The sequence below is a fragment of the Corythoichthys intestinalis genome, chromosome 9 (assembly GCF_030265065.1).
Source record: "Corythoichthys intestinalis isolate RoL2023-P3 chromosome 9, ASM3026506v1, whole genome shotgun sequence".
NCBI classification, from domain to species: domain Eukaryota; kingdom Metazoa; phylum Chordata; class Actinopteri; order Syngnathiformes; family Syngnathidae; genus Corythoichthys; species Corythoichthys intestinalis.
The window spans coordinates 28439125-28461959 of record NC_080403.1 but is presented as its reverse complement, the minus strand read 5'-3'; the positions used below and the strand labels follow the sequence as shown (position 1 = coordinate 28461959).

General features: G+C 37.4%; 1 protein-coding gene across 1 annotated transcript in view; it reads right to left on the bottom strand.

Annotated features, from left to right (window-relative positions):
• Positions 1-10951: 10951 nt before the first annotated feature.
• LOC130921762 (dihydropyridine-sensitive L-type skeletal muscle calcium channel subunit alpha-1-like) overlaps positions 10952-22835 on the bottom strand; it is a 47890-nt gene continuing 36006 nt past the window's right edge. Inside the window, exons 32-42 of the mRNA XM_057846024.1 lie at positions 22238-22303; positions 22034-22125; positions 20207-20366; positions 18810-18937; positions 16076-16172; positions 13917-14019; positions 13491-13592; positions 12981-13111; positions 12793-12915; positions 12448-12574; positions 10952-11205 (exon numbers count right to left, since the gene is read on the bottom strand). Of these exons, the coding sequence (XP_057702007.1) occupies positions 11195-11205; positions 12448-12574; positions 12793-12915; positions 12981-13111; positions 13491-13592; positions 13917-14019; positions 16076-16172; positions 18810-18937; positions 20207-20366; positions 22034-22125; positions 22238-22303 (1140 nt within the window). The 3' untranslated portion in view covers positions 10952-11194. The remainder of the gene's footprint in view (positions 11206-12447; positions 12575-12792; positions 12916-12980; positions 13112-13490; positions 13593-13916; positions 14020-16075; positions 16173-18809; positions 18938-20206; positions 20367-22033; positions 22126-22237; positions 22304-22835) is intronic.

Here is a 22835-nt window from a genome sequence, read left to right as displayed (position 1 = left end):
AAGTAATCGAGTTAGTAACTCAGTTACCTCAATTTAAGAGTCATTAGTTACTCGGCAAAGTAGCTGACGTTACTTTTCATGTTCAGCAGGTTATTACATGAGCCATTCTATAACGTCTTTCACATCATATATGTTTATATTAACTGATGTAATTGAACTGTCTTATTCATTAAAAAAACAAAAAAGGTCACCCTTTTTACATTTTTTTGTATTTTTAACTAAAGGCATTGCATTTTTCGATATGCAGGTGAGGCTCTAAATCTCTTCCCTCTTCAATCTATGGATATGTCATTCGAGAAAAGTCAAGGGCAAGTAAATATTTTTGGTCACAAAAAAACAAAACCAAATTATTATTATATTATAGCATCTACAAGGACAATGCCCACTTGGTGATGATAATGCATATTGAACAGGAAAACAGTCAATTGTTTTCAATTAATTGTACCCACCTGAATGCCACAAACTATATGTAAAAAAAAAAAAAAGAAAAACGTTGCCCGAGAGTTTAAAGAGACGCTCGCCACGCTAAATGCTAATGCTGGTGAGACCGCGAGTGCTATGCTAATGCCCAGAGCCACCTAGCATCGCTTTTGCAACAGGGTCACAACCGCCATCCATCCTCCCCTCTCCCGCTCTGCTCTCCCGTGTCTTTCAGACATTTCTCGTCATTCAGCTAAATTGTAGTAACGCACACCTTCACATCCTCGGTAACGGCAATAGCGTTGCAAAGATTGGAAAAGTATTTATTTAGATTGTGCACTACTGACAAAAATAACGCCATTTGTAACGCTGTTATACTACGCCGTTACTAACAACACTGACCACTACTGCTACTACTACTACTACTACTACTACTACTACTACTGCCTCTTATAATGCGCAATGCACCCTATATATGTATATATAAAAAAAAAAACTTTAAAAAAGGCCATTAATTGAAGGTTCACCTTAAACCTCTATGCGCCTTACAGTGCGGAAAATACAGTATTTTCCGGTTGAGGGTTCATAATGTACACATTTGGACACTTCAGAGAACTGGTTCTTCAGTGGTTTATAAAATTTCATACATTTCCCTTCTTTAGAGAAAGTCAAATTTTTGGTGTTGTGGGGAGTAAGACTAACCAACATCGATCTAATTTATTAAGTTTTGATACATAATATTTGATACATTTTGACAATGACATGATGATTGTGATTGAATGTGGGTTCCAAGGACTTATAATTATGACATGACACAGGTCTTGCATATGAATTAGTGCTTATAATTGGAGTCATAGGTGGTCATTCAGTAAATTATGTCAAATTTAACAGTAACGGCTTCATTGTATCTAAATGGAGGCTGCTCCTATTATTTTGGATCCCTCAATCAGTGGACATAAAATGATCAAAAATATTAGGAACCGCCTTCATTAATTTACAATGACAGCGGTTCTTGTCAAAATCTTATCAAAAGTGACATACAGTGGTACCTCTACATACGATCACTTCGACACACGATCTTTTCGACATCCGACGTAAAATTTGAGCCGCCATTTGTTTCTACATCCGACGAGTTGCTCTAAATACGACGACATGACAGCACTGCAAACGAACGCAAGGTGGATTTTCTTGTGTGAGAAATCAACACAGTTTTCAAAAAAAGTTGATACAGTTGGAGAAACAAGGAAAAAAGTGATGCTTACCTTTGAAATGAAGATGCAAGTTATAGAAAAATATGAGCTTGGGGTGCGCGTCCCTGAACTGGCTCAACAATACAGCTCCATGGTCCTCTTCCGACCACCATTCGCCACTATTTATAAGTTAAGGTGACAATTATTATTGTGGTAACATTGCCAAGGAAATCGGCAGCTTCGTCACGTTTTTATCATTTATTTAAGAACTTATCCAACACAAAACGCCCATTGTCTTAAGCAGTTGACTGCTCTCAAGAAAACGAAAGTATTATCTCTACCGCACTGACCTATCTCACTGAGACGTCAGCTTCGCGGTGCGTTCAGGGACAGTAAAAAGTGTCCGCCATATTAGAATCCGATTCGTTACATTATTTACAGGAATAATTATTAATTATTTTTCTTCTTATTATATTATTCTGAATTATTTATTTATAACTTATTTGTTTTTCTATGTTTAATTGCCATTTTTAACAGTGGCAGCAGTATTTATTAAGAATTTAGTGTATGTTTTTAGGCTTTGGAACGAATTAATGGAATTATAATGTATTCCTATGGGAAAATCCTGCTCGACATACGACCATTTCGACTTACAAACAAGGTCCTGGAACGAATTAAATTCGTATGTAGAGGTACCACTGTAATTTACTGAATGACACTTAATGACATCTGTCATAAGCATTCATTCATGCTAATGACAGGTTTCATGTCATCATTATGACAGTTTTATGAACCCATATTCAAATAAAGTGTTCCCACTATTCCAAGGTGACAGAGAAGAAAACTTTATTAAGGTGAACCGATCAGTCAACCGACACTCCCTTTTCCTTTCTCTATTCTTAAAGATCTGTGTCCCCATAGTAAGAATAATGTCATTGAAAACCACCCTTGTCTAAAATTAAATGCCAACATCTGTGAGTGTGTGTATGTGTGTGTGGTTGCAAGCACGAATGTATTCATTAATTTAATACAAATGCCATTGTCTTTATTAGTTACACCATAGAACCACCATATTGAAGCTGACTACCGTATTTTTCGGACTACAAGTTGCATTTTATTTCATAGTTTGGCAGAGTGTGCGTCTTATACTCTGGAGTGACTTATGTGTGATTATTTACAGTTGCGTCGGGCCGACTTCTCTCTCGCTCACTTTTTAAAAAAAAATAAATATATATTCATATATTTATACTAAAACGATGTATGGATGTTAAATGAAATAAATAATTTCGATAAAACAGAGAAGGTGCTGTGGATGCCTGCGCACGTGAACGCAGTGGCCCCGCTCTCTTTTCAATTTTTCCCTCCGTGAGCATTCTGGTATTTCCTTTTCGATATGGAGCAGCTATAGGAGTGAAAAACAAACTAAAGACGGGAATTGAAATGCAAACAACTGTGGTAGTAGTGGGATATAGAAAGGATTCAAATTGATTGCTGAAAATGCTATACAAAAACCTGTGTCGGCTTCGCTGAATGTAAACGAATGTGGCGCTTTGGACTCAGACGACAAATATATTTAACAAACTTTTCCATAGTTATTTTGTTGCGTAAATGCATTTATAATGATAATAAAAATATGGAGACTATTCAAACATTGGGAAAACTTTTTTTTTCTGCCAACTCGAGGAGATTAAAATAAATGTCAAATCCACTATCCGCTTGTTAGAACAGACACGCAAATATAGGGGATATAAATGTTTATTGAATATCCATCTTACAGTCTTGTTTAATTGGGAGAGTTTGTTACAAAAGACAGGCTTTAATTTGTTATCATTATGCATATCTGCATCGGCATCGTCACAAACGTGATCACACAAACCGCAACCACGCATCGCAAAACTAAAAAAGAAAAGAAAATAAGATTCAATTCAATACAATTCAATTCAATTTCATTTGTATAGCCCTGAATCACAACAAGGTTGTCTCAAAGGGCTTTGCAGAGGCAATATGATACACATTCAGAAACAGTAGATGAATTAAATAAAGTTGTAGTCCAAGCCCTGGGCATCCCTCATCCTTAGACCCTCCATGTCGGCAAGGAAAAACTCAAAAAACCCTTTGGAAAAAAATGAGAAACCTTGGTGAGAACCACAGTCAGGAGAGATCCACTCCCAGGAGGGATAAACAAGATGCACCAGGACTGCTAATGGGAATTAGCAGATGGAGTTTATAGAGATCCAATAGATTGAGGGAACAAGAGGAGGTCCATCTAGCCAAATGAGACGGGGGGGAGGGGGGAAAGGGGACACCGGGTGACTAGTGATGAAGAGACTAGTTAACTAGATATTAAAATTAGAAAAGAGAAATATAGTAAGACAAATGGTAGGTAGAGTGAGAAAAAAGAGATATGACTCAGCGGCTGTACTTTCCCCAGCATTATAGCTTCTAGTGCAGCTTAGACTGAACTGTGACTGTAGTCCGATTTCAACTAGCCTGACCATAAGCTTTGTCGAATAGGAACGTTTTTAGTCCAATCTTAAATGTACAGACTGTGTCGGCTTCTTTAATACTAGCTGGAAGCTGATTCCATAAGACAGGAGCTTGGTAGCTAAAGGCTCTAGCGCCTACTGTACTTTTAGAAACCCTGGGAACTACCAGTAGACCTGCATTCTGAGAACAGAATGTTCTGTTGGGGCGGTATGGAACCAAAGCATCGGTGAGATAAGATGGCCCCAAACCATTAATGGTTTTAACGTAAGAAGGAAGATTTTAAATTTCTAAACTTCTGTCTAAAATTCTAAACTCGACTGGTAGCCAGTGAAGGCCCTGGAGCACAAGGATGATGTGCTCTCTTCTATTAGTTCCTGTTAAAAGTCTTGCTGCTGCGTTCTGGACTACCTGAAGACCTTTTAGAGAACTTTTAGGACAAGCTGCTAGTAGGGAGTTACAGTAATCCAATCTAGATGTAACGAACGCGTGAATGAATTTTTCTGCATCGTTTTTAGAGGAAATATTTCTAATTTTGGCTATGTTGCGCAGGTGAAGGTTTGTTTAATATGAGCTTCAAACGATAGGTCTGGGTCAAATAGAACTCCTAGGTTTTTAACTGTGGTGCTGGAGGCTACACTTACATTGTCCAGAGTGACTATCTCGGCAGTTAAAGAGTCTCTTACACTTTTTGGGCCTATTATAAGGACTTCTGTCTTTTCAGGGTTAAGTAGAAGATAATTAGTGCTCATCCAGGGATTTATATCTCGGACGCAGGTGCTTAGTTTATCCACTTGCCTGATCTGCTCAGGTTTAATAGATAAATACAGTTGTGTGTCGTCAGCGTAACAATGAAAGTTAATGCTATGTTTTCTGATGATATTGCCTAAAGGATACAGTGTAAACAAGATGGGCCCGAGGACCGACCCTTGCGGAACACCAAAACTGACTCTGGAATACGGTGATGATTGCTGGTTTACGTTGACAAACTGGTACCTATTAGATAAATAGGATTTAAACCAGCAGAGGGCTGCTCCTCTAATGCCTATGTCCCATTCTAGTCTCTGCAATAAGATATTATGGTCGATTGTGTCAAAGGCTGCACTCAGGTCCAGCAGAACCAGGATCGAGACTAATCCATCGTCAGCGGCTAGTAACAAGTCGTTAGTTACTTTGACTAATGCAGTTTCGGTTCTATGATGAGCTCGAAAGCCAGACTGGAAATGTTGAAATGACGAGTGACCTTGAATGACTCAAACCTTGAGTGATGAGTACTTCAAGGTGTTTGTGTTTTTGTGTGTATTGGGGGAAATGTACACGTGTAGAGTATACAGTTGTACAGTTTGATAAACATTTCTTCATGTGGTGATATTTGTTGTTTCTTGTTGTAGTTGTTTTTTATTCATGTACGTGTGTATATGTATGTCATGGTGACAGTAGAATATGCCAACAACTGATAAAAATTGATAGTCACTATTTGTTGTCCATTGAAAACGTTTGTAAATAAACAAAAATAAACAAATAAATAAAACATAAAATTTTGTTTTTTTTCGGGCTCGTGCCTACAAATAAAACATAACATTTTGTTTTTTTTCGGCCTCGGGCAAGAAAATCAAGTTAATTTATCGGGCTCGGGCCGCGTCAGGCTTTAGCCTGCGAACCGGTCGAGTCGGGCTGGATTTTTTAGGCCCAATCTAACTTCTAGCGTCATGTAATGTTAGCATACTGTATACCTATTCAGCCTGTTGTTCTCTATTGTATTTTTAAATTGCCTTTTAAGATAACATGTCTATTCTTGGTGCTGGATTCTATCAAATAAATTTCCCCCCAAAAATGTGACTTATACTCAGGTGCGACTTATATATGTTTTTTTTTCCTTTCATTGCGCATTTTTTGGCTGGTGCGACTTATACTCAGGTCCGACGAATAGTCCGAAAAATACGGTACTAACATAAGAATAGCAACAGAAATGGTTAGAGTCTCTTAGTTTTACATGCGATAAAAATAATCTGAAGTAATCGAAGTGCACATACAAATTATTGGTTACTGCTCAGATAACCAAAAAGATGCAGTTATATTAAACTATAGTAAACTTTTACAACCGCAAACAACACACACGTCATGAATGCAGCCATGCTTGCATGTATCATTATGATTTCTCTTTTGTCTGGAGAGACAGATTTGTCTCCTGTCACTATTAGGAACACGTCTCTGCTTAGCTTCTTAATTAAGATGTATGACTCACAGCGTCTGTTGATGCATGACTAGTCATCACTGTCTACCACACATGAACGCTGTTGTCAATGTGGTGTTTGGCTGGGCAGAATGGTTTTAAAGCCAGGAATGCTGCCCAATTTAAGATGTCACACATGTTTGGCAGCTAATGTTCAGAAGCTTCTCACACAATTACTTAGCGTGCAGCTGGCAAGCACATAATTGTCCAAGGAGCATGGACACAAGCACACACACCTAAAAAGACCTCAGCAATAAAACATCTTGATGGATAGCCTGTAAGGTTGGGGTGTTCATTTGAGGCGCACACAAATGTCAACCCACCAACTAACAAAAGAGCATTCCAATCACAATCTTCACATTAATCATTAATCATTACGTGACAGACATAATTCTTAAGTTTGGCAGCACCTTTTACTTGTAATTCTTCTAGACAGTTGTGGTTTGAAATCTGTCAGCAAAGTGTATTTCAGAGCTGAAAAGAGAAAAATGTCATGTCTTAATTAATTTCCCCTAATTAAATTACTACGACCCAAAGTGGCCCCACCTGAAAGGTCAAATGTAATACCTTGAAAATGTGACTGCCAACATAGTATTACAAGAGGAAGCAGATAGATAGATAGAAAGTGACATCACGACATACTCGGCATCCCTGTGCAAAGGTTTTGTTCCAAAATAGCTGGGACAGGGACAACAAAAGACTGGGAAAGGTGAGGAATGCTGCAAATAACACTTTTTTCTTTTTTCTTTCTTTACCTGTCCTGTTCAGCTGCTTGACACGGAGGATGGGAATCTGAGTGTCTGATTGGTCTGAATAGTTTTAATGTATCACATGGGAGTATGACATACCCGAATTGTGTTTATTCAACCTGCCTAGTTTATTAGGAGAAAACAGCAAACAGGAAGGGGATATCAGGGGACAGAAGAAAAGAGAGAGGGAGAGAGAAACAGAAAAAGCACAAACAACAACAAGAAATACACTGAATGTCTACGCTAACTACGAATGTGTTGATGCTATCGTTAGCTTGTTGCATTTCCGGTTGACACCATGTGGGAAGCCTGATAACCAAGGAAGGGGGGGGGGGGGTGGCTGAGAGATAAGTGATTGAGAGTGGTGATGTGTACACAAATCAGCCATTTGAGGTGTAGAACCCAGTATTTGTGTGAATCCCTTGTGAGTGTGGATATGTTGACATCTATGTTGCCTGATCAACATCTGATTGCACTTAGTCGTGTGTGAATCCCATCAGACATGTGATAGTCCTGCATATGAGTGGAAATGCCGCGCGGAACCCACAATAACACTTGTTTGGAACATTCTCCAGGTGAACAACTTAATTGGAAACACGTAAGTATCGAGATTGGGTAAAAAAGGACAAAGCTCTCTTCTTAACCGACAGTCTAATAACCTATTCGCTATTATTCACTTTCAAGTATTCACTCAATTTTTTTTTCTTTTTCATAAAGGAGTACACTGCACACAAGAGTGAGCTTGTTTTAATGGATTTTAATGGATTGATTCGTATACTCAAACTGCTCATAGCCAGATTCCGCCAGAAATGTCCCAATTTCTGACAATGAATCGTAGTTTAGGACCAATATATTTAATAGGCTAATACAGTGCCTTGCAAAAGTATTCGGCCCCCTTGAACCTTGCAACCTTTCGCCACATTTCAGGCTTCAAACATAAAGATATAACATTTTAATTTTTTGTCAAGAATCAACAACAACTGGGACACAATCGTGAAGTGGAACAAAATTTATTGGATAACAAACTTTTTTAACAAATAAAAAACTGAAAAGTGGGGCGTACAATATTATTCGGCCCCCTTGTGTTAATACTTTGTAGCGCCACCTTTTGCTCCAATTACAGCTGCAAGTCGCTTGGGGTATGTTTCTATCAGTTTTGCACATCGAGAGACTGACATTCTTGCCCATTCTTCCTTGCAAAACAGCTCGAGCTCAGTGAGGTTGGATGGAGAGTGTTTGTGAACAGCAGTCTTCAGCTTTTTCCACAGATTCTCGATTGGATTCAGGTCTGGACTTTGACTTGGCCATTCTAACACCTGGATACGTTTATTTTTGAACCATTCCATTGTAGATTTGGCTTTATGTTTCGGATCATTGTCCTGTTGGAAGATAAATCTCCGTCCCAGTCTCAGGTCTTGTGCAGATACCAACAGGTTTTCTTCCAGAATGTTCCTGTATTTAGCTGCATCCATCTTCCCGTCAATTTTAACCATCTTCCCTGTCCCTGCTGAAGAAAAGCAGGCCCAAACCATGATGCTGCCACCACCATGTTTGACAGTGGGGATGGTGTGTCCAGGGTGATGAGCTGTGTTGCTTTTACGCCAAACATATCGTTTTGCATTGTGGCCAAAAAGTTCAATTTTGGTTTCATCTGACCAGAGCACCTTCTTCCACATGTTTGGTGTCTCCCAGGTGGCTTGTGGCAAACTTTAAACGAGACTTTTTATGGTTATCTTTGAGGAATGGCTTTCTTCTTGCCACTCTTCCATAAAGGCCAGATTTGTGCAGTGTACGACTGATTGTTGTCCTATGGACAGACTCTCCCACCTCAGCTGTAGATCTCTGCAGTTCATCCAGAGTGATCATGGGCCTCTTGGCTGCATCTCTGATCAGTTTTCTCCTTGTTTGAGAAGAAATTTTGGAAGGAAGGCCGGGTCATGGTAGATTTGCAGTGGTCTGATGCTCCTTCCATTTCAATATGATGGCTTGCACAGTGCTCCTTGAGATGTTTAAAGCTTGGGAAATCTTTTTGTATCCAAATCCGGCTTTAAACTTCTCCACAACAGTATCTCGGACCTGCCTGGTGTGTTCCTTGGTTTTCATAATGCTCTCTGCACTTTAAACAGAACCCTGAGACTATCACAGAGCAGGTGCATTTATACTGAGACTTGATTACACACAGGTGGATTCTATTTATCATAATCGGTCATTTAGGACAACATTGGATCATTCAGAGATCCTCACTGAACTTCTGGAGTGAGTTTGCTGCACTGAAAGTAAAGGGGCCGAATAATATTGCACGCCCCACTTTTCAGTTTTTTATTTGTTAAAACAGTTTAAATTATCCAATAAATGTTGTTCCACTTCACGATTGTGTCCCACTTGTTGTTGATTCTTGACAAAAAAATTAAATTTCATATCTTTATGTTTGAAGCCTGAAATGTGGCGAAAGGTTGCAAGATTCAAGGGGGCCGAATACTTTTGCAAGGCACTGTACTGTATTTATGTGCGTGCGTGGGTGCGTACGTTGGTGCGTGCTTGTGTATCATTAATGTATTGTAAAATGGTAAATTCCTGTGTATTTACTGACTCAATGAGTCTAGAGTTTAACGGCTTAGCTTTGTGTTGCGTATGTCATGACTGCTCTCTAGTGGAGTTACAGCAGTATCACATGTGCCGCATTAAACCCATGGTCGTCGGTACATGATGGCAAATTTGTGCATAGGAGTAGATTATTCATCTCGGCTGTATAAAAACTCATGCAAATGAGTGATTTCTATGAATTATGTGGATTTCACACTTGACACAATTATGGGATTTTCAGTTGTTTTTTTTTTTTTTTAATTACAACACCTTCAGTTAATAAGACCATAAAGCAGTCGGAGAGCATGTAATTTTTATTGTAGTTATAGATTGACACCAAAAATGAGTTATAATTCTACAGTGCATCTGGGATGTATTCAGAAGATTCCTGTGTTCCACAATTTGTTGTTCCAGTCTCAATGGATTAGTTCAACAACAAATTTGACACAACACTCTGTAATTATAATTTTTTGGGGTGAAAATTTATGAGGAGCAAAACTACAAAGTATGAAAGCTACTGGGGTAAAAAAACATGCCAGTGGTCGAACTCCAAGCAGGGTGCCTTTTACTAAGGAAGTGATTCTTTCTGATGTCTCTTTCATACATGACTGATTTCTGGAGTGCTACAATGTTGGTTAGCCTTCTGGAATGTTCTTGTCATTCCAAAAGAATGCTGGAGCTATGACTGGGTGCTCATTGACGACTGATCACATTTTAGCTCCGTGACGAAGGCCCTTCTCCTCCAATCACACAGTTTAAATGGCCATCCAGCTCTGGGATCAGTGCCTCGAAGCAATCCTCGGATTTCTGAGTCTTATAGACGATTCGTTTGACTGATGGAATTTGACATTTTGACTTTACTTGATGTGTATGTAGGAAGGACCAGAGTTATGTGGGAAATTTTGAATGTCGTGGCAAAGCCTTTAAATACGTATACTGTATACATTTGATTTGCCTCTGTCTCTCTTTTTTTTTTAAAATTAATTTTTAATCATTTTGTAAGTCTTTTTCACATTGTCATTACGGGGTGTAGTGTGCAGATCTTTGAGTACAATTTAATTTGGAGTGAAGCGAAACACTGAATACCTTTGGAATGCACTGAATACTGCATGTGTCGGCAACACAATGGTGTGGTTATATTACATCTGAAGCCAGTATGTCCCTACAGTTTGAGTGCAAGTACTCAGCCCCCCAGGCACAGACTGTTTTTCTTAGGAGTTATTATATAGACCTGCTTAGCAGCACATCCAAACACACAAACAAACAAACAAACAAACCTCTTGGAGGGCTAATTCAATATAGTTTTAATGTGTTTTAAAAGGCAACGTTAAAGTTGAGCCGCAGCAGTCATCACTCTAAGATTCAAATTGCTGTGGGGAAATGCATTCATCAATTCATCAAAATCTCCGTGCATAAAGGCCAGAAAGAAAGCAGGTCACTGTAGTATACAAACAAAGGCTGCCATTGCAACAAGCTGCTTCAGTTGTCTTCTTAGAAGACAAGCTCCCTTCTTTTGCTGCATGTCGGTCATTTCTCTAGGCTGTATCTGGAAAAAAAAAAAAGAAAATAAAAAACAAAGAGGAAAAAAGAATGATGGGAAAAAAAATATTTGAGGCCGAAAACAAATCTAGGCATTCAAAAACTATCAAGCAACAAATGAGTTCAGGGAACAGTGGGTCTAATTTAAATAAGTCACTCAGGGAAATTGAGACAACTACTTAATGTCCTGCATTTTTTGGACTATAAGGCATACAATATATATATATATATATATATATATATATATATATATATATATATATATATATATATATATATATATATATATATATATATATATATATATATATATATATATATATATATATATATATATATATATATTTGAAATTGACATTTCACCTTGTAATTCAGTACACCTTATGTATCAATTCTGGTTGTGCTTATCTACTTTGTTGGGGCATAATTGTATTATACTGCTCCAATAAAGTCCTCAAGACACACATTCATCATTCATGAAATCCATAAATAAAGCAATAAAACAAATTAAAAGAAAGATTAAATATACAATAATTACAATCTTAAAAGATAAATAAGAAACGACAAATGCAGTCCGCCAGTACCATAATGTGCCTTATAATTAGGTGCACCTTATGTCGTAATTAAAGACATTTGTTCATCTATGGTGCGCCTTGAAGTCTGAAAAATATTGCAGCCAATGACTGGATCTCAGAATCTAAACTTAGTTTCTTGAGGAATAAATAGCCTTGAGTGTTTACTTATTTATTTATTTATTTTTTTATGACTTGCACCTGCAGACAAAAGTAAAGTATATTCAAAGGTGGGTAGAGTAGCCAGAAATTTTACTCAAGGAAGAGTAGCGTTACTTCAAAATAATATTAATCAAGTAAAAGTAAAAGTAGTCATCCATAAAATGTACTCAAGTACAAGTAAAAAAGTATCTAGTGAAAAGAATACTCAAGTAATGAGTAACATTCTGACTAACTGCTTATTTTTTCATTTTTTCAAATATTGCCATCTTTTGTGGCTCTGCGCTGTCATCTTGTACTAAACAAAAGATATTGTCAATCTAGACGAACTTCAAATGGGTGTTCTGGTCTTCTGTTATAGAGTTCTTCCGTTTAATAGCTTTACCCAGTGTGGATGTTGATTATGTAGATACTGGACTGAAGCAAATTGAAAATGTTGGTTTGTTTTGTTTTTAAATTGCAATTGCTCTGCTAGGCTGAAAAAATTTTGCTCACAAAAAGCTGGCAAGAATACACACCTCTAAGATTTGCTGCAATTCCCTCTCCCATTTGCAGTGGACGCTGACTTGTCGCTTGGTTGCCACTGGTCATGTCACTCTCCATTACAAAGGGATCAGAGTGGTTTCCAAAAAGACTGTCTTGCCTCTGTAACAAAAAAGTTAGGTAAAGTTTTAATCAGACCCATTTAGATCACACATAACACTAAAAGTTCATTAACTAAGGAAAATCGTAGCATTTTTAAATGAATTAAATTTAACTAGTCTACAATAATACTATCCCCCTCACATTTACACAGATTTAGAAGTGATTACTTTTGACATTCATTGACACTCTTCATTTATCCGTAATCCCATCCTACACACCCTGAAAATTTCTTCTACAGCTTCATCGGTAACTCTGTCAATCTCGTCTTCATTTATTAGATCACCAGAGATGGTGCGATGGAGCTCTGGAGCAGCTTCCTCCTCAATGTTCCTGAGTCCTGCCTGATGGAAAATATCTATATTTATGGAATCAATGCAATACAGGTACAATTAAAGCGACTGCTTGCCTGGATCTCATGTGTTGCATTTTTCTTTGTTGGCCGGTGCCCATAGTATTCCTCCTGTCTTTGTTTCAGTTTTCTGAAATAATCTTGGATTAAGAATGTAGCATAAAATTTTCCTACAGTCACTTCATCATCTGGTAGAAAAGTGAAAAATAAACAAAGGGTAAAAAAAAAAATCACGATTAGAACAGTCGTCAATTCCTAAATGATCAAAACATTAATAACCAAAACACTTTTGAGAAAAGAAATGCTTTGTGACCTCTTGAGATGTGATTATTATTATATATTTATTTCTATGTGCTTAAGAAAATGTCTACCATGATTAATTGTATTTTAAATATTTGTCCCATCACCACCTCTTGTACTTCTTTTAATCCATTAGCTCATAACATTGAACTGTATAATATTATATTTCATCCACCCATCCGTCCATCCACCCGTCTGTCCATCCGTCCATCCATGGATCTGCCTCCCCCCACTTTAAAAACATAGGTTTTTGCTTTTTAGGCTAACCTCCTATTGGTGGAATGACTTGGTCCAACAGTTTCATACTAGTACGCTTCCAGATCTTCTTAATGATTGCTCTCAGCTCCTCGTTGGCTTGTTCAAAATTACCTGGACAGCAAGAATGAGAGTCATATCAATACGACAATAGGACAAAAAGACAGAATAGTCTTGAGGTCTAATAGCACAAAATGACATCTACATATTATCTTGATTTAGGTTTAAAACATTGATGATGCAATAGTCTGCTTGTTTTGTGCTTCAATCAGGCACTGCTGCTGTTTAATAAAGGTGGAAAAGGCGAAAAAGAGTTCAAGTGAATTTTACTGTATATGGATTTCAACAAAACCATTCCTATTAAAATGTGTTTCTCATAAAAGAAACCCAATTAGATTAAAAAAAAAAAAAAAAAGAAAGAAAAGAAAAACCTCAAACCTTCTGTCTTTATTTTCAGTGCAGTTCTAACAAGGGCAAACAGTGTCGCATTGAAGGTTACTGTTCCATCGCTGTTGAGAGGCATGTTCATGGAGACTAGCCTCTGCAACAAAAGTAAAAAGAAAAAATTAGAACAAACAAACAAAAACCCCAATCAGATTTAACTCGGTTTTCCTTAGTTCGTGATGTTTTGTTTTATAAATATTAGCACATTTCCCTATACCTGAAAGCAGCCAAGACAGTTAAGTACCTTTACATGTCTGAAAACCATGACCTGATTAAGTAGTGGGTCACATCACCCGGTAGTGTAGCAGTAAAAATACATAGGTGGAGTTTGACTTTTAGGGCATGGGGGGAACAATATGTTGATGACCCCGAAACGCAGTGTCAGCAATGAAATTACATTACAAGAATATTTATACTAATAAGTTGATAATGAATGTTTTTTTGTTTTTTTTTTGTGTTTCCCATCATTCTTGAGGGGAATTCTAATTCAGGCTGCTGGCAGGACAGCTATACTTTTCGCCAAGATCATCATCCATTCAAAATGGTACGCCCGCTGCTGTCGTGTCAATGTAGTTACTTCAGTCAACAATTGTATCCCCTGGGCGGAGCCATATGCAGGTATATTTGTGTCATTATTTGATCAAAAAAAATAAAAAATAAAAAAAGTTGCTTCAATCAAAAAAAAAAAGAAGTTGCTTCAATCAAAATATATATTTTCAATAAAAAAAAAGTCACTTCAATCAAAAAAATGTGTTTGAATGGAAAAATAAATTTAAATAAAAAAAAAAAGCATTTGTAAGCTATTTTTATTTGAATTTTTTTTTGATTGAAGCAACTTTTTTGATTGAAGTAATGTTGTTTTGTGTTTGGGCCACATTTTGGCTAGGACATTTGTGTATTTATTATTCAATCAAAAAAATAAGTTGCTTCACACACACACACACACACACACACACACGCACACACACGCACACACACACACAAAAATTATATTATCAAAAGAAAAATCACTTCAATCAAAAACAAGAAAAAAAAAATCAATCATAAAAAAAGTTTTTGAATGCGAAAAAATATTTGAGACTCAAAAATTTGCATTTGAACACTTACTTTTCCATTAAAAAAAGTTTTCTTTGATTTTAGCAATCCTTTTCATGTTTGGGCCATACTATGAGCAGGAAAGTTGCTTCAATCATAAAACATATTTTCAATCAAAGAAAAAAAAATCATTTGAAAAATAAAATTGCCCTCCCCTATTTTTTTTAAAAATAATATGCAAAACAAATGACCATCTAAGGTGCAAGCCACATGATCTGCTCGAAAAATAATTTTGACCCATTATAAAAATATCATTTTTTGTTCATTTAATTCATTTTTGTTGTTTGTTTTCTTGCTTTACAACTTGGCTGTAATGTGTACAAATAAGTGTTGTTTTCAAGAAATTCATTGAACTGCTGTTGCTGAAGGACTTCCTGACTAGTTTTTCTCTATCCATTTTGAGGGGTTGTGCTAAAATATTTGCCGTTGATATTTCACTTTGTTTTTTAAAATATGTGGTTTGGCAATTCTCTCCTATTGTACTTGATATAACAATTTTTGGATATTTTGTTTTTGTTGTTGTTTTGATTGATACAGTACAGTTCTACTTTTACACATGTCGACTCAAACAGCTTAAGGCCTTTTCAGTTCAGTCAAATTGTGAATATTGATATGATGTAGGAGTATACTGAGTTAAGTGCTTCCTTGTGAAACAAATAAAGGTTGAAAGCTAAGTTAGCAGTCTAGGTGTGTACGGTACATATGACTCCCTCAGTTTTTTATAATGCTTGAATTTTGTTGGTGCTTAGCTGGGAGCCTATTAACCTCACTTTGGGTGAGAGGGTGGATACTTATGCATGAACTTGTCTCTAGGCAATCACACAACACAACATCTGACCTGTTAGTCCAGGGCACCCATAAATTATGATTTTTTTTTTTTTTTTTTTTTAAATGTCCGTGTGTGCCTGCCTATTTCAACACTGCTACCAGAGCAATTATACGAAACCACAATGCCTTAAATGAACCTTTTCTGTTCTAAGGAATAAAATACTTGATTGAACTAGGTATTTCCATGTGACGCTACACAGTTGTTTGTTTCTAATTTTCACTGTCTGTACCTTGCAGGCAATACGATGAGGACAAAACTTGCCAAAACCCAAAGGGGGTGGTATTCGCCGTAGAAGTGTCACTACATCAAGATGCTTAATACGCCCCCTATGGGAAGAAAATAATAATAATAGATAATTAAAAAGATGAATGCATCCATCCATTTTTTAATGCAACTCTGAATTGCGCACTTTTGCACTGTTGCTTAAGAGCAGTGATATTCAATAATGATGCACTTGAAATTATTTTATAAAATAATATAGGCCTACAGCCCATTACAGGCACAGAATTTTAAGCAGGATCCATTGCCGGTGGCGCAAGCTGCACTGGAGCGTAAAACGCGACATAACTTGATTTTCATCTAATTGCAAAACTCGCTCCATGTTTTTAGGAAGTTGGCAGACAACTCTGCGCTAAGATTAGCATTCCATCATAGCGAGGGTGTGCGTGTTATAGAAGACACGCCTATAGTGCATGTGACAAATTGCTGGCTGAGAGCCGCTCACAATTTAAACTTCCACAGAGCTGAAGTTTTGGTGCAAAGCAGGCTGGTCGAACACAGTTTTTGTGAGTGTGATAGAGAAGTGAGACGTGAGCTCTGCGGACCTGTGTGGTGTATTCCATTAAAGAAATGAAGTGAATAGCATTCATCAAATGCTCGGTACCATTTGTTAACATCATTTCGCCAATATTATCTATACTCTGAAACATCTGAGTTACTACATGATCAGATATATTCCGGACATATGGGAATGATTACACCAGATATATACAGAGGCGTAGCAAGGGTCCCCGGGGGCCCCAGGCAACAAGCAACATGGGGCCCTTCGAGCGTGTGCAAATAAGGGGGACAGTTGGACTTGGAGCAATAGAAGAAAGAATATCAACACAAAAATACCACCATCGGATGCGGAGGTATATACCCTTGTGTGAAATCAGTAGTCAGATTGGCCCTACGACCCACCAATTTCAAATTATTCCGTAAAAACCACTGATTGGTGGACTACCGAACAAAATGAGTATTAAATTTGCTGATAGAATTGTTTAGGATTATTTTAGATGCATATAAGTTATATTTTTCTTATAGGGTATTTGACGAGGAATACGATAGACCATTAATAGACTTTTTTTTTTTTTTTAAATCCCCAATTGTTTAAGTAGTCACATGAATAATGACGTGGCCTGTGAAAATCACCGTAAAATAACTCGGCAAGGACTTTCAAGAGAGTACTTAGTGAGTCACTCTTTTAGGGCTGCAGCTATCGAATATTTTAGTGCTCGAGTAATCGAATGAAAATTCTATCGATTAATCGAGTAATCAGATAAAACAGATATAATTTTAGGTGAAGAGCAATTATAAATATACAGTACATGAGAAAACAAGACATTTCATCTAATCTTGAACCATTTTCAGTCAATCAATGTCTTTTCGATGTATATTGTTGAAAACAGCCAACAATTGCATCTCAGATGTATCTAGAATAAAAAAAAGACTATTTCACTGCTTTCACTCAAAAAACCTTTGGATCTTATTAAAAAAAAAAAAATATATATATATATATATACCTAAAAATGCCGTTACGCTTGATTACACACATCACTTAAAAGTTAGGATTTTTTCCCACGTGTTTCAATTGAATTTCTATTTGTGTCAAGCCATTTTTAAGTTCTAGTTAAGTTTTAAGTTAGTCTAAACTGCAAGTCCTGATAGGATTTTGAGTTTTTGCAGTGTTCAAAACAAATGTATGATATAGGCTGTATTGGAGCACATTAGGGACCAGTGCTACTTGGTGTTTTATCCAGCAATGACTACTGAGCTAAAATTGATAGTTAGCATTATTGAGTTTTTATTTTACACCCTCATCACTCCACAATGCTATGTTATGTTAAAGCCTGTAAGTAAGACACGTTAGCCACGCATCGACAGTGGTCATAATTAATAGAAACCTAACCCTCCGCAGGGCTAACGTTACGTGAGCTCGTGACAGTAACGTTAATCTTATTTATTAGCGCTTAGCGATCTTTATTAGCGCTTAGCGCTCTACTGCTTTAAGATGGCGGCTGCTTACCAACGCTGCCCAGACGCGGCTGAGTCTGTCATTTCGCATCTAGTTCAACATACATGTGATCTCTATGAGACTCATCAGACGTTACCTGCTATCAACGTAACATCGTGTGGGCTAGTACTTAGCAACGTCGGCGTCGTTTGTAGCGGCTGTCGGCTGATGCTTGTTTTTTTTTTTTTTTTTTTGCTTCTTCCTCTACACACGTGACATCAGCGCGTTGTCCCGCATTAAAAGTAGTCCGAGCAAAACGTGATGCTTAGAGCTGTCAAAATAAACGATTACCCGAGGTGAATAAAATTACTCGGATCAGTTTTTAAACTCGAGTTGGTCGAGTATTCGTTTCAGCTCTACATTCTTTAAACAATCATGTGGTATTAATAGCTGATTGGACTTTCTTTAACATATATAATCTAAGTGACATGGTTAGTGCTGATTGGGATTAATAACAGAATCGTTAGATAATCTGCCAAATGATTCCATGGTATTGAAACACTCCCTACACTTGTCGCTGCGACAGTGCAGTAAAGCTGCGTGTGCTAAATCTGTTGGCCCTCTGGGAGCCCCTGCTGGCTGGGGGCCCTAGGCAATTGCCTGGTTTGCCTAATGGGACGCGACGCCTCTGGATATATACATACGTATATATGCAGTAACTGACCTTCACTGGCACACATATACTTACGTGGCTTCAGGATCATATTCTGCCCATATTTTCTTGAACTCATCCAAGTGTTGGGGGCCAAGAATGGACCAATCACGGGTCAGATAATCAAAGTTATCCATAATGACAGCCACAAACAGGTTTATAATCTATTCATGATATGAACAATATTGTAATTAGAGGTGGTTCAAGTCATATTAAGATAAATTGACATACCGTAATTTTCAGACTATAAGCTGCTACTTTTTTCCCTCATTTGAAATCATAATTATGACGGTCTCATGACGCCGCTGCCCAAAAACTTGTTACTGGTTAATATCTTATAGTCAGGTGTTCCTTATATTCCAAAAATTACGGTACATCCATCCATACATACATCCATACAATACATATAATATAATACAACATTTTGTCACAAACTCCGTTCACGTCAAGTCCAGATCTTTAACATTCATTCAAAGGTGAGAATTATTTGCCTGATGACACTTAATGAAATCTGACATAACCAGTCATTAATGCCCATGACAGTGTTATGTCATAATTATGACAGTCTTACGACGACGCTGCCATATAAATTGTTACTGGTTAATATCTTTTGGTGTAAATATCCCATAATACAGTGAGGAAAGCTGCGGTTTATAGTCTGGTCCGACTTATGAACAAATGTCATTTTCGTGTCAAATTTGATGGGTGCAGCTTATAGTCAGGTGGACCTTATAGTCCGAAAATTACTGTACATACATACATACATACATACATACATACACACATACACACAGTACATACAATACATACAATACAATACTTACCGTACATACATTACATATAATACTGTACATACAACATTTGATCAGTTTTGTCACAAACTCCATTTATGTCCAGTCCAGATCTTTAACATCCATTCAAAAGTGAGAATTATTTGCCGGCTGAAACTTAATGACATCTGTCATAAGCATTCTTTAATGCTCATGACAGTGTCATGTCATAATTATGACAGTCTTATGAGGCCGCTTTCAAATAAATTGTTAACGGTTAATATCTTTTTGTGTAAATATCCCATAATACAGTGACGACAGCTGCAGCTTACTGTATAGTACGATGTGGCTATCTATGAACAAATGCCATTTTCATGTCAAATTTGGTGGTTGCGGCTTATAGTCAGGTGCGCTTTATAGTCCAAAAATTACGGTAAATACATACATACATACATACATACATATATACATACATGTATACATACATACATACAGTACATACAATACATACAGTACATACATACATACAGTACATATAATACATAAAGTACAACATTTGGCATTTCTGTGTGAGTTTTAAGCCATGTCTTGTGCATAAAATTTATGTAAAGATGCTTTTTGATGGATAATAATGTGTGATTACAAGTTCGTGTTTTTCCTCACCAAAAATGCACAGAGCATGTAGAAACTCATGAAGTAAATGATGGCAAAGTTGGATCCGCAGGTGAACTCTTCTCCGGGTAGATAATCTGATTTGTCGTCACATTTCTTTCCATACATACTTGCGAGCATCACTTCATGCCACGCTTCCCCTGTTGCACATCTGCAGAGCAAAAAAGGGTTAATATCTTCAAGTACACAATGGCTAGGTCCATACTGCAGGTCTTAATGCACAATTCTAATTTTTTTTCATATCTGGTTTTTTTGGGGCGTGCCCGTTCAGACTGCCTTTGTCCATTAAGCCAGTTCAAGTATTACGTATGCACACTAATTCGCAGTCCGAGGCGCTGAGCAAACTGACCCGCATGCGCAGAAGCATCAAAACAAATGACTACACATGCTGTCTGTACGTCATTTCAGGGTGATAATGTTTGGATTTCCAAAAAGAGGACACAAAAAAAGAGACAGTAGTAGACAGTAGTAGTAGACAGTAGTCTTATATTCAAACTGTATATAGATTGATAGAACGCATGCACACACTGTGCTTGCATGAGGCTTATGTGTATGCGTCAGTTTGCCTCGACTTGGCCATGTAAGCAATACTGAGATATTGCTTATTTGGTACGCAGAAAGAAAAACGAGCATTATCAGGCTTATCCTTTTCTTCATTTTATTTGTTTTTATGACTGTGGTCAAGCCCGTCTCCCGTGTCAAAGCCGAGTTAAAGCTAGGTGCTAAAGCTAATGCACGGTTATATCGCTGCCGTCCTGCCTCCCGCTCTCGCTCTTTGCTGACGTAATTGCTTCATGAAATCTTATTTGGGAAACTTGACAGTTCAGACTGACGCTAGATTCTGGATAAATGTGGCCCAGATCGGATTTAAACCACATACGAAAGTGACCCAGTTCGGACTTGAAATGGTCCACTTCTATGCGACTTGTCCCGTTCAGACTGTCAACTTAATGCCTCACTCGAGTCGGAAAAACACGAAAAAATCAGATTTGTGCATTAAGACCAGCTGTCTGAACCTTAGCCTTATTTTGTCAGATTGTAAATAATACAAATTCTTACTGTGAATGAATATTTAGGATGGCGTGAAGTCGATATAGGGAGTCACTTGGTTCATACAGCAGTCTCCTTACTACCGTATGTACTGTATTTGATCAGAATCAGCTTTTTGCCTCTGTAGACTGAGATCTGAGAGCAGTAAATCTCTTGTTCAAAAAAATTCTCTTTTTATATCGCGCTCAGATTTATCTCTGATGTCATTATTTTCATGTCAAATCTTCATATTTTGTCCATTTTCTTTTTAAATTATTTTTAAATTCCTATCTGGAGTCAAGTCAAAGGACAGACACCCAAGTATATCTGCTTAGAATACCCTCTTCTCAGCCATTTTATCCACATTTCCAGGTTGTATTCCCTTAGGTGGTAGTCAAGTCAGTGGAATCATAAGGCTCTATTTTCATGGAGGGTCATGCTAGTGTATCCTGATTTCGTTCTGCGCCATGTTGGAAGTTCTGGCGTGGTGAGGGTGTGTCAGTGAAGATACTCGTGATGGAAGGACAATTTGGTGACTGGAAGTCAGACATAAGCAGTGCCCATCTTCATAGTTTTCGTTTTTTTTTTTTTTTCTGTGTGTGTGTGTGTGTGTGTGTGCGTGCGTGCGTGTGTGTGTGTGTGTGTGAATTATCAGGAGCATAGGATGACAGCTACTGTGGACCATGGACTTTGCTTGGCTGTCCGACCCATTTATGAAAGCAATTGGGTTGTTAAAATATTTTGGTGAGACACAAAAACTTTTAGTCTTATATGAATTGTTACACTAACCTGAATAACAGCAGCACAGCGTGTGGAAATGTCTGAAAGTTGTTGTTCCTGTTGATGTATGTACCATCAACCAATGCAATTTTACCAAATATCTGGAGAGAAAATGCCATCAAAGTCAAAGTGTGATATTAAAAACCACATGCCATTGAAGGCTGTCTATTTTAATGCATTAACACATAACATGCTAGTTGTGTCTTTACATACCTGCATTCCAACAACAGCATATATAAAAAACAGCATTAGAATGAGCAGGGCCACATAGGGTAGAGCCTGCAACAAGAGGACAAATAAAACGTTAAAAAAACAGAGAAACCTTGTTTGGGATAAATCACACAATGTATTTGCCTCATAGCTGATATTTTCTGGGATAGGTCTGTGCTCAGATGTCACAGTAAGGGATAACATTTTTATCCCATGATTGTGTGGGTTTTCTTAAAGTAGTGTAGTTTCCTCCCACCTTCCAAAAAAAATAACCTTAACTAAAACCTGCCCATGGGTGTGAATGAGAGAGTGCATGGGTGTTTGTCTCTGCATGACCCCAACGTTGGAACAAGTCCAATATGGAGTCTGAGTTTTACTCACAATATAGTTTGCCTTTCACTTGGACTGAAAAACATAACATTCCAAATACATAAAGCCCTCTATATAGAAATCTGTGTTTCTTATTTGTGCATGGAGGAATCATACACCAGCACTGCACTTGGATGAGACTTATTATTGTTGTGATTATTAATGGCCTGTCATGATAAGAGATCAAGTGTGGTTCTCAAGATGTTATCCAGATGGCATTTGATCTTCTAAT